This window comes from Adiantum capillus-veneris, chromosome 14, assembly GCF_014529385.1.
Source record: "Adiantum capillus-veneris isolate H3 chromosome 14, ASM1452938v2, whole genome shotgun sequence".
In the NCBI taxonomy this organism is placed as follows: Eukaryota; Viridiplantae; Streptophyta; class Polypodiopsida; order Polypodiales; family Pteridaceae; genus Adiantum; species Adiantum capillus-veneris.
Window position 1 is genome coordinate 21,267,236 of NC_140944.1, and position 12,047 is coordinate 21,279,282.

The 12,047-nt window shown below is 41.8% G+C and overlaps 1 protein-coding gene across 1 annotated transcript; it reads right to left on the bottom strand.

The window, feature by feature from the left end:
- Nucleotides 1-832: 832 nt before the first annotated feature.
- Nucleotides 833-4,737, bottom strand: LOC147442058 (uncharacterized). The gene is made up of 6 exons (XM_086528385.1): nucleotides 4,591-4,737; nucleotides 4,364-4,476; nucleotides 3,452-4,116; nucleotides 2,937-3,164; nucleotides 2,523-2,718; nucleotides 833-2,319 (listed from the first exon to the last, which is right to left on the bottom strand). Exons 2-6 carry the CDS (start codon nucleotides 4,374-4,376, stop codon nucleotides 1,001-1,003), a joined length of 2,421 nt encoding a protein of 806 aa, XP_086384511.1. The 5' UTR covers nucleotides 4,377-4,476; nucleotides 4,591-4,737; the 3' UTR covers nucleotides 833-1,000.
- Nucleotides 4,738-12,047: the final 7,310 nt, after the last annotated feature.

Consider the following 12,047-nt stretch of genomic DNA (forward strand, 5'->3'; position numbering starts at 1 on the left):
GTGAAGCACCTCACGCTGGCACAGCAGGTCGCGCTGCAGGGCTGAAGCACCTCACGCTGAAGCAGGTCGCTCCGCAGGTCCTCACGCTGGCAGAGCAGGTCCCGAGAGAGAAAGAGAGAGAGAGAGCGTGAGAGAGAGAGAGTGAACTCACGCTGGCTGGCTTCCAACGTAAGGGTAGAGCAGGTCGCGCTGCATGGGCTGAAGCACAGAATAGGTCCTCGTCCTCGCTGCAGGCGCTGAAGCACAGCACCTCACGCTGAAGCAGGTCGCGCAAGAGAGAGAGAGAGAGAGAGAGAGAGAGAGAGAGAGAGAGAGAGAGAGAGCTTTGCTTTTCTACTAGCTAAAAAGTTAATATAAATAGTAAATAGCAACTAATTTACAAAATAATATATTGATTGGATGTATTTCTTTTAAAATAATAAGGTACAGTTTTCTACTGAAATCCATTAATATCATTGAAAAGGTGGTTTTATTATCATGTTAATATGACAATTATATTGTAGCAAAATGTTCTTTCTAATCATTTGAAAGATCTTAATAATAACTCCATTGTATTTTCTTATAATAGAAAACTGCTCACACTACTATACAAATCTTTTTTTTCTACCTTTGAGGTTTCATTTAAGTTTTCCATCATCTAAAATTTTTCCTATCATATGATTATTTTTTCTATGATGTATATTTTTCTTAGCATGAGATATGTGGAGGAAACCTTTGGGCTTGAATTTTTAAAACTTGATTGAATGAGAACATTCCTACGATTGAAAAAACAACTTCTAATCTCTTCTTTCTTGACGTGAACTTGTCTTAAACTTCCGGTGACTAAATCAACTCAAGAACTTGAAGAGCATGCCATTAAGTACTTACAATAGCACTGCGAAGGGTTGATGTATGTACAAGTGGATAGGCATGATAGGGAAGGTAATACGTAGATTATTAGCGGGTGGGTAGGATATAGAGTTAAATTACTAGGTATATATGGCTTCACAATAATATACAGCTAGATGAGAGCCCTGATGGCACTGACATGGAAATGAATGGCAATCTGGGTAGTTGCATCCGGGGCAGAAGCTGTTGGGAACGCCAAGCCTTGGTTCTCGCTTGCAGTGCGGGGAAGACGAAGCTTCCAGCGAGTGAAGGGCGTCATCTGCATGAATAGCCTACGCCCAAACTCTTCAGATGGGCGATTGCACTCTGTAGTCTCGCCCGTCTCCAGGCGGTACGCGTACTGGTACTCCACCGGCACAGCTGCTTCGTATCTCAATAGCTCGCCCCGTTTGCGATCCGCCAACAGCTGCTCGCCTCGGAGAATCATATACACCTTGCCCGTGTCAGTGCGCGGCTGATGCAGTACGCCGGCGCCGGAGGCCTCTTCTTCTGTGCCGCTCATCGGCTTGACAAACTTCATCTCAAGGTGTGAGATCCGCACGCGGCTCCAATGGGGGAAATCTTCGGGCTTAATGGGGATGTCCCAATCTTCACCATCCAGCAGAATTGCCACCGGTATGCCCTTCACCATGTATGTCACCTCACGGTCGGTGGCAAAGCCGAGGTCAGCCAGGCCGATGACAGCCGCAGAGTCCAGCTGCAGAAGTAGCGTCCACACAGAGGACATGGTGATTCTGTTGATGCTGTCCATGGACACGGCACTGGGCGGCAGCAGGTATTGGTAGCGGAGCGCCGCGTTCTGCAGCGACAGAACCTCCAAGAGCCCCAGCAGCATTCGTGTCGTCCTCATGTCCAGCTCTGTCGCCAGTTCTTGGTAGTTGCGGAGGTCTGCCGGCTGGATCGCCTCGAAGCGCTGGGCCTGGTAGTGGGCTATCTCCCGCAGCATGTCATGCACCTTGATGTCGTGCTGCAGCTCCACTACGGTGGTGGTAAGATTGATCATCTCCCGCCCCAGCGCCGCCATGTTCTTGCACTTGGTCTTCCATGTCAGCGCCTCCGACACCTCCTCCGGCATCCCCGCTGCCACCTCCTCCACCTCGTTCTCGAAAATCGCCCACTCCGCCTCTGATGGCAGATCTGGCATTCCTGGCTCCACCTCCGGCGTCGCTTGTTGAATGTTCTCCACAGCCTCCAGCAGCTCCCTCATCGCCACCAAGAATTCTACCGCTCCAACCAACTTCTCCAGTGTTGCCACCACTCTCTGCAGCCCACTTACAACATCCGACACAGCTTGTACCGCACTCGCTGCCCCCGCCACCGCTGGTCCCGCAGTTGCACCACCGGTGAAGAAAGCCGTCGCCACGGAGAAGACGGCCCTTAGCACCGAAAACACAGCCCGAGCAACCTGTCGGTTTCTATACTGTATTAAACCTGCAACACAATGTTAACATTTTAAGCATTAAGAAGTCGTAATTAGCTAGTTGTCAGCCGGAGGATTTGGATGCAGCTTATAATGAGCAAGTGCCAAGTGATCAAAACAGCTATTCAAAAAGCCCAGAAAAAGCAGAAGGAGAGGCCGATTGGAAAAATGTACAAACTTGTCCTAGCTGTGCTAGACTACTACTTCATTATACCTGCCTCCATGTCTCTCTGTGCTTGCTCCATTTCCTCGTTCATGTGTATCATATCAACTTGGAGCTGTTCCAGCTTGGCGAAAGCCCGTTTCAAATCGTCCTTCTTCACCTGTCGGAGCTCCGAATGAAAAACCTCCATTGCCTTCTCCTTCTCCGCAAAAGCCTTGTTCTGCTCAAGCAGGTAAGTACCAAGGACCTGCGCTTCACATACAAAGGAGAAACCACAAATTGTTATAAATTAGCTGTTATATATATATATATATATATATATATATATATATATATATATATATATATATATATATATATAATGTATGCATATGTCAGTGAAGTAGTCAGTTTGTCCTCCATCTACTCAATGAAATTTTAATTAGGGAGGGATCACCAGCTGGGGTTGATTATAATTAGTATTACCTCATTCTGCTGAATGAAGAGATCCAGCTGCTTGAATTCGTTGTCGTAATTCTCGGCAATCCGTGCCATTGTACCGACAAGGTTACTGTAGGTAGCATATTGCAAGCGCGGCACTATCAGTCCAGCACCAACTGGCCTGTTCAACAGAAATTTAATTTGGAAGGAGAGGTTGCGCACTTGTACATCCAGGGCCGCATCGCCAGTAGTATTATTTGGGCCCTTCAATGCCTGCGGCAAGCAAATTTTCAACCATAAGTATACTGGATGGCATACTGTTCATGTAGTCAATCCTTGGCTAGCTAATTTGCAATCAAAGCGTACAGGAATATTTACAAAATGGGGTGCATCTATAACTAATCTTTGAGCCATCCCAAAGCAAAGCCCACCAGCTACACACGATGTAAACCTTTTGTCTCTTTCCTCAAATAATCTATCTGCTACTGGTTCTAGAAAAAAAAAGCACACAGAAAAGAGTCATATAAGTGGGAAACTACAGGTGTTATACTTCTACTTACATCATCTAGTAGCTTGTCAAGCCATTGGAGATGCAAGGTTGCTTGCACGACGGTGTCAGGAGCATGGCTCATGTAGCTTAGAATGAGCTCGGCCATGAGCACATTGGCCTCCAAGGCTGACAGCATACCGGACCTGGTATTGATCTGGCTCAGGTCAATACTATACGGTCCATCAGCTATTTCCACGGTTATAGTCGCACGAGATGTGGCTTGTTCAGCTAGTGCTAATTTCTGGTCCTGACTAATAGTGAGTTCGACTATTGAATCAGTGCCGCTGGTCGACGCTGTGCTGGATGTCGACGACTTCAGCCATGGAATGCGAACGGGGAGAGTAGTCGGCCAGCCATATTCACGTCGTGATGCAGGTGATCTGCTGTCCCTCAAAGTCATTTTACGGTATAGGACATAACCGTGCAGATCAGGTGAGGATAATGCGTCGGTAAAAGGAAGTGTGGGGTTCTCGTCCGTTAGGTGGAAGAGCTCTAGCACGTCTGCAAACACGTACATCTCCTTCACCACCTCAGGTTGCTGCAGCACTGATAGGTGCAGGTCCATATATTGCAAGAACATGCGTGCCACCGTCACCACCTCCGAGCACACTGGCACCGTCCTTCCAATGTTGTAATTCGCATTTCTGTAGACCTCCGCATAGTCGACATTGCTAACTGCCCAAACCGTTTACATAACATGTTAATAATATAATCTGTTGATTCCTCTGCTTATATACTCTTCCTGTACAATTACATCGAACGCTCAGTAGATTTATACATTAAGTCGTGTAGCTACAGCTAGATTGTGCTTGATTTACTGACAGGAGTACTAATTATGATACGTTCTAGTGTGTTGCTTGGTGATTTGTATCTCGTACATTTCAATCAAGCCTTGCTCAAGAAGACAGTAGCCAGGACTTACTGGTATTCCCCATGATTTGACAAACCAAATTGATGGTGATCTGCAACAGTACTAGCTGGTTGATCGAAGGCAGCAGCTAGCTGTCGATCAAATTGCGGATGTTATTTTAGCACCTGCATTCCAAAGGTTTTATCAATTGCATTATGAATCAACCTCAATGCAGAGTGGCACTTGAGTACAGCTTGACTGTCGTAATTAAAGATACCATCTGAGCGGCCTCGACTAACCTTATTCACGGGAGATTAGCAGCATCCCGAATGCGAAATTCAAAGGACTTCATTACCATTATATATTTCAGCATCATGCAGGCACAGAGAGAGAGAGAGAGAGAGAGAGAGAGAGAGAGAGAGATTTTGATTGACTGATGAATGACTAAGAGTTTCCATATGTCTACTAAGAGCCAAGTCCCACGTGCCACTGAGCGCATATGGTACATAGAGCACATGGGTGGTGCCCGTGGGGCCTATGCTACGTGCTACAAATGCATGAGAATCTCATTGTCCACCCTCGTGACCATCAGAAAAGATCTCAAAAGCAGAGGATTGATTATTCGTAAAATTTTCTTTTTTACAGCTACTTTTCCAAGTCCCCTTTAGGCTTTCACGATGCACATGCTTTGTATAACAGGTTGTCACTTTAAAAAAATAAAACTATTCCAAACTCTCTTAACTTTTGCAATTTTGGAAAATTTTACGAAACTGTGCAACTCCAACTTTTTGTCAAGAAACCCCCAAAGTTTGGTGTACGGGAGTTTCATAACTCACCGTGTGACGACTCTTCAAGGCAGTATGTATACTTTGATACATAGACGAGACACAAATCTTTACATAGACAACATACATATGCGTAAGTATGTTTATGAAAAAAGACAGGAGCTTCATACATTTTGGCATGTCAATTGACAAGCACTTGTTTTGACAGGCAAAATGGCACTTGATAGGAAAAATACCTGTCAATTTTGAGCCTTGATCACACTCAAAAATAATCTTTTAGAGTATTTTTTAAAGACTAACATGCTAAATTCCTCTAAATTTGAAGCAAAATTGGCTAATACTCCAAAACTTTCCTTAAGATTTGGGGTTTTTTTGAAGATTCCTAATTTACGTAGGTTTTGGTGAACATATTGCTAGTTGTTGCAAGTGCAAAACGCCTATGCAGGTGCTTATGATTGTCTTCTTAAATAGTCAAGAATTTCTCTATTAGTGTTGGCTCAAAAAGATGGTGAGTCCATACTCTCGTGGATGACCCCTACAAGTAGAGAAATGGAAGTATCAGCTCAACAAAAAACGTTGAGTGCTCATCAAGTACTTAATATCGATCTTTATTAGTTATTAGTGAGTTTTTTATGTGGCAATGCTAGCTTATAAAGATGAGTGTTTTTAGAACAAGATGAAAATTTTACTATGGCCTACATAAGGTCATGAAGAGGAGTGTTTTTAGAACAAGGTGAAAATTTTACTATGGCCTACATAAGGTCATGAAGAGGATTCAGAAAAAGAGAAAAGTGAATGCAGGTCCAAAAGTGCATATGGAAGAAGAGAGAAGATACAACCATTTCACAAGGCTGATAATATGGATGGATGACAAATTCACCCATCTGCTGTCAAGTAATAATGGAGGATTCAGAAAAAGAGAAAAGTGAATGCAGGTCCAAAAGCGCATATGGAAGAAGAGAGAAGATACAACCATTTCACAAGGCTGATAATATGGATGGATGACAAATTCACCCATCTGCTGTCAAGTAATAATTACTGTGCACGTAGTTGTTGTACACAATACGTGTCATATTGTCAATGTGTCTTACTATGTACTATTTTGTAGTTTTTGTTGATGTCCAATTGTCTATCCATCCTTCTCACCTTTAAGTGCCACAGGGTCCCAAAGCATCCTTCTCACCTTTAAGTGCCACGGGGTCCCAAAGCATGGGATCAATGGCTCTTGTGCAAAATCAAAGGCGCGCGCAAATCTCGGCCGTCAACGGGTTAAAACTAAACTCGGGATCCCGAGTTTAGTTTTTATCGTGGGGTCCATAAAAACTAAACTCGGGATCCCGAGTTTAGGATCGCGAGTTTAGTTTTAATGTGGAGATCTCGAGTTTACCTTCAAATAGATGTGAAATCACATCTATTTCAACGACGCGCACGCGAGCATGTTGATCAAGGCGTGTGTCCCCCAAGCTGATGACGAGGGTTCAAAACCTGGCTGGGAAAGCGAGGTGTCCTAAGATTAGGCTGACCTCCCGAGATTAGTTTTTCGAAATCTAAACTCAGGATCCCGAGTTTAGATTTTAATCGATCAACGATCCAGATCGATCGCCATCCCACCTTTCAATTGGGACCATTGATCCCATGCTTTGGGACCCCGTGGCACTTAAAGAAGAGGATCCACCCTTGCAAAAATATCTCAAAAGTGGAGGGATCACACTCAGTACCTATAATTGGCAGGTTAATAGTAAATTTTTCTTTTGACATCTACTTTTCTAAGTCCCCTTTCAAATGCTTTGTATAAGAGGCTCTTTACATGGTGAGTTTTGCAAGAGTTTGAAAGAATTCAAATTTGCCTTCCCATGCATGAGTGGAGATGGAAAGTTTCACCAGAAACTTAAACATGCAGCCTGCAATGAGGAGGGTGAGTTTCGCAAGAGTTTGAAACAATTCATTTTGCCTTCCCACGCATGAGTGGAGGTGGAAATTTTCACCAAAAACTTAAACATGCAGCCTGCAATGAGAACGGTGAACCTTGGGGTTGTCACTTAAAAAAGAATGAAACTATTCCAAACTCTTCTTACTTTTACATATTTGCAAAAGTTTACAATATTGTGCAACTCAAGCTATTTGTTAGGAAAGCCCCTAAATTTGGTGTATGGGAGTTTCATAACTCATCGTGTGAAGACTCTCTTAAGCAATATGTATACATACATACATAGAAGAAACACAAATTTTTACATAGATAACATACATATATGTATATATGTTCATGAAAAATGACAAGAGCTTCATACATTCTAGCATGTCAATTGAAACATTTTTCTTTTTTGGGCTTGTTTTGATAGGCAAAATGGCCCTTGACAGGAAAAATACCTGTCAATTTTAGGCCCTGACCACACTAAAAGATCATCCTTAATTTGTGTATTTTTTAAACCCCTAAAAGACCTTAGTATTATGTAACTCTATGCCCATTTTCCACATATCTTTTTTCTCACTCATATGTATTTTTTGATTTGGTTGACCCATGAGTCACCTATCCCATTAAAGTCGTGCACCAAAATAGAGAACATAATACTAAGGTCTTGCTCCTACCAAAAATATCTATTTTTATCTTGGTAGCCTTAATACTTTATTACTATTATTATGTTTTTACCATAAGCACAAGAGAGTTGTATTGGAAGAGAAAAAAGTTACATTATCAGTAATCTTTAATTTAGTATAAGCATTGAATAAAGTTGACACCTAGCAATACGCTCAAGGAGTATAGGGATGTTTTTGCTTGGTCTCACAAAGATCTTAAGGGGGTGGACCTAGAGATATGTCAACATATGCTACCCCTTGAGCCTAATGCTAAGCCAACGAGACTACAATGAGACTTTTGTCACAAAGATTTGATGAGATTATGGAGGGTAGATTATAGAGGCATTCATGGTTAATCACTTTGATTAGTGATGCAGATGTAAGTAGCACAAGATTAGAAGAGAGAAAGAGAGCTAATCATAATTAGATGGCTTGATTAATGAGAAGAGGAGTGCATTGGCTCTTAAGAGGCTACATGTGGAGAGGGATGAAAGATGAGAGATTGTGTTATCTCAAGTGATGCTAGGCAGCTCTTATGTAGTCTCCCCTTTAGCCCTTCTAGAAGGTGCTATCCCTTTTAGGATTTACATGGTTTTAGGGGTATTCCTATAAGAACATAGGGAGTCTAGCATACTAATCTCCACCCAGTCACTCTCTATATATAGGCCCTTGCCCTAGCCCTTGGCAATAGAGACCCCTAGACTGCATGCTTGACTTGTGGCAGGGCCTTGCCCTAGGACCCTTGTCCCTCCTAGCCACCGTAGGACCCTTGTCCTGACACTACTCTCCCCTTTTGGAAGAGTTTTCGTCCTCAAAAACTAAGGTGAAAAAGACTAAGTTCTCATTCATAGATGAATAAGGAGGCGATATACTAGCAACCATCTCAAAAGTTTTGAGTCTTGATAATTATATCAAGGAAATTTGCTACTTAGCATATCTTCTTGTTTCTGCACCTTAGCACCTTCGTAGGTTATGCTCGTTGCATATCTTCTTAACATAACTTCGTAACATAACTTATACTGTGAGCTCTTAACATATTTAGGGTTGGGATATCCTGGAAACAACCCAAAACAAAAAACTGATGTAATCTCATGCCGCCTTGGACAAGAAGTTGTTAATCACTAGGGCCCATACACCTAGTGTGCATGCATCAACAAAAACCAATCCTACCCTATAGAAAACAAAAGTATAATCACAACCACCGTTTAAAGTTGTGTCTTCTTGTTACCTTAACAAGTCTATGTATTTGGACCATTTTTTGCCACGAAAACTGATCCAAATACAAGTGCTATAGTGGTCATTTTGGAACGGATTGACCAGCACCTAGGGACTTTATCACAACACATGATTACAAAATAGGCACCAGTGTTATAGGCCCAGAGAACTACATATTCCTCGCATGCCATCAAGTACCATAAAGTACTTGTGTGTGAAGGACTCATATGCACTCAGCGACATGAGTGAGAGGATCCTCATAAACCTGTCCACACAACGGACTTCTTAAGTTTCTTGGAACCTCTTAAGTTCCTTGGAAATTCTTAAGTTCCATGCTCCAAGCAAGACAACTTAGTCCACTTAGATGCACACTTGATTTCCAATTGGATGACTATTGAAAGCTTACTATGCACAAGAGGCATGGAATTGGTGAGGTCGTATCTCATACTGAATATATGCACACTTGTCTAGCACGTAGAGTTTGCAGAACTTACTCACTCGACATTGGAATCTGGTGAATTTTCTAACATGGACAACTTTTGCCCCTCCAAATTCCATGAATTTGGTAGCTTAGTGATGATTATCCTTCCCTGGAAGGTGACAGGTGAGCAACGTTTGTTCATTGAAGCCAATGAAGAGATGATCACCGCATATACAAGAGAATTATGTGAATCCCTTACAACTAAAGCAACCATCTTGGTGTGCTAGAAGATTGTGAGCTTCTCTTATACACTTGAGTTCTTGAAGTCAGTGTTGAGCACTTGTTCACTTAGGTGTGGGATTGAAAAAGCTTTTACCTCGTATGTACAAAGTATAACCATAAAATAATTGACGTAACTAAATCGTCATGGGTGAGAAGACGCTTGGCATATAACCATTGAAGAGTCAAATAATTGTGGCAAAATAAATGCCAAAATAAACTGATGATCCAAAGCTCAAGATAATGGATAAAAAGACTCAATCTTAAATGAGTCATTGAAATATATGAGGCAACATAAATGCCATAAAAAGCAGGATAATGACTCTAGTAAAAACTTTGGCAAAATAAATGCCAATCCAGAATAAAAGATACGTGATTGTGTATAGATTCATCCATTCAATCAGAATTACTGCCATCCATCTGTCAAGATGATAGACATGCCATGCATGTGATGATAACAACTATATGTACACAACACTTGCAACCTTGTGCATAACTTGCGTAACTGCTCTTGAAACCCAACACTAAAGTGAAACAAGTAAAGTTACAAGAAAGAAACTCATAGCTTGCCTCCTCATAAAAAACATGGCTCATAGCCTAATTGCATGTTAAACAAGCCTTGCTCGTTACATGAGTAAATAGATACAAGATGTATCCAATACTCCAAGGTGGCTTGTACTTGCATCTTGCAAGCCACCAGCATGCCATGCATGTGGTACATGCATTGATACATACATAACACAAACTGTACTGAGACTTGGCTCAGGCATGAGTATCATGCATAGATATGAATGCAATACCTTGCTTACCTCCCCTAACAAGCACCCGTTGTAGTTGTAGGGCATACTATGGTACATGTGATTACTAAGAAGTGCTTGTATCACGGGATCCTAAGATGTACCTTCTGCAAACATACAAGGGTATACCTTTTCCTAGAGGATTTGGCCCTTGTCATGCAGGAAGAAGAGACATGTTACCATGAATATAAAGCAATCCTATGGAATTTTCACCTACCATAAGTATTTTATGGAATATCCTGTTTGATACATTCTCCTAACAGAATCTCTTTGGCTATAAACTGTTGAGAGTGAGTTACTTGGCAACAGCCTGAAGGAAGAGCAATTTCTTGAGATTGTGTGGGTAGTCCATGAAGATATGCTCAATATCTTCATCTTCTTTGCACCTTATGCATTTTCCATCTCATGTCTTGAACTTGAATGCTTTTTGAGCTGTCCAAACCCCTTAGTGCAATATGAGCCAGGCCAGAAAATTGTGTTTGATTGGAGGGGGAAGAATCTAGACACATTTGAATCTATAGATCCATTACTTAGAGTTTATGTTGAGTTCCCATTATCTGTTTAGTCTTTTCTTGAGAGCTTCATCAAAGCTTGGTAGATTACAGAAGCTATAATAAGCCTTCCAAGCATAGTCTTGAAGAGTCAATTGCTTGCTGTGGATAACAGCCTTCTACCTTAGGCAAGACTTTATATCTTCAATTTTGCACACAAGTTCAGATATGCAGCCAACAGATAAATTATAAAAGTTAGAAAGTTGATTAACAGTCATCCCGAAACCATTTGATTGGAGATCTTTCCATGTTCAGATTCCTCCCTTATAGCATTTATGTGCTTTGATGGACAAGATTCTACCAAATTTTTGGGATCCATCCTATCTAGATGCACCCTACAAAAGAAATAGGTTAGACAAGACAATAGATTGAGGAAGGTGTAAGCCTTCTTGCACCTCACACCATGACCTCCACATGGACACTGTTAGCTAGCTGCTAGCACGTTTAATCTTCTAAGTGGTTAGTTCGCATAAGTTTAGGTTTCACCATGCCTTATACAAGTAGAATTTATGGACATCTCTTTTCAGTAAACAAGCCCAAAATTGAGTGTTGGAGACAGCTTTGGCTATCCATTTGCTTGCAAGTTTCACAAACATATGTTCCAGATCAATTAAAGCACCTAGTCCTCCTCTTGTTTTGTGCATACAACAAATGCTCCATGTCACTTTTGGGATTTTATGAAAGCCCTTTCATCCTCCCCACAGGAGTCTCCTAGATAGAGAGATCACTTGATTTAGATGTACCTTAGTAGGCTTGCAACAAGACAAGAAATAAATTAGTGTAGGCAGTAAGTAATGATCAAGTACAAAAGTTCTTGAAGAAAGAGAAGGTTGAAAAGCCTGCCACATAAAGACTTCTCTTCTAAACTTGTCCAACACCCACTCCCACGTCTGAGCCATGGAAATCTTAAACCCCATAGGATTACCCAAAAGTCTGAAAATTTGCCCATGTGGTATCACCTTGCAACGTGTAGTAGCCACTGAGGTAGGTACATGTCCATTTGATGCTTCAAAGCTGTTTTGTGGTGATTAATTTGTGATCCATTTGCAAGCAAGAATGTGGTGAGACAATTCACAAAGGAGTCAACCAAGTCTAGATCAGCATTTAGCAGAGCATTAGTATCATCTGCAAACA

Excerpts from the sequence above, each read along its gene's own strand:
- LOC147442058 (XM_086528385.1), bottom strand. Across the intron at positions 3,165-3,451 it reads TTGACAAGCTACTAGATGAT|GCATTGAAGGGCCCAAATAA; the intron begins GTAAGTAGAAGT and ends TGCTTGCCGCAG. Across the intron at positions 2,320-2,522 it reads ACAGAGAGACATGGAGGCAG|GTTTAATACAGTATAGAAAC; the intron begins GTATAATGAAGT and ends ATTGTGTTGCAG.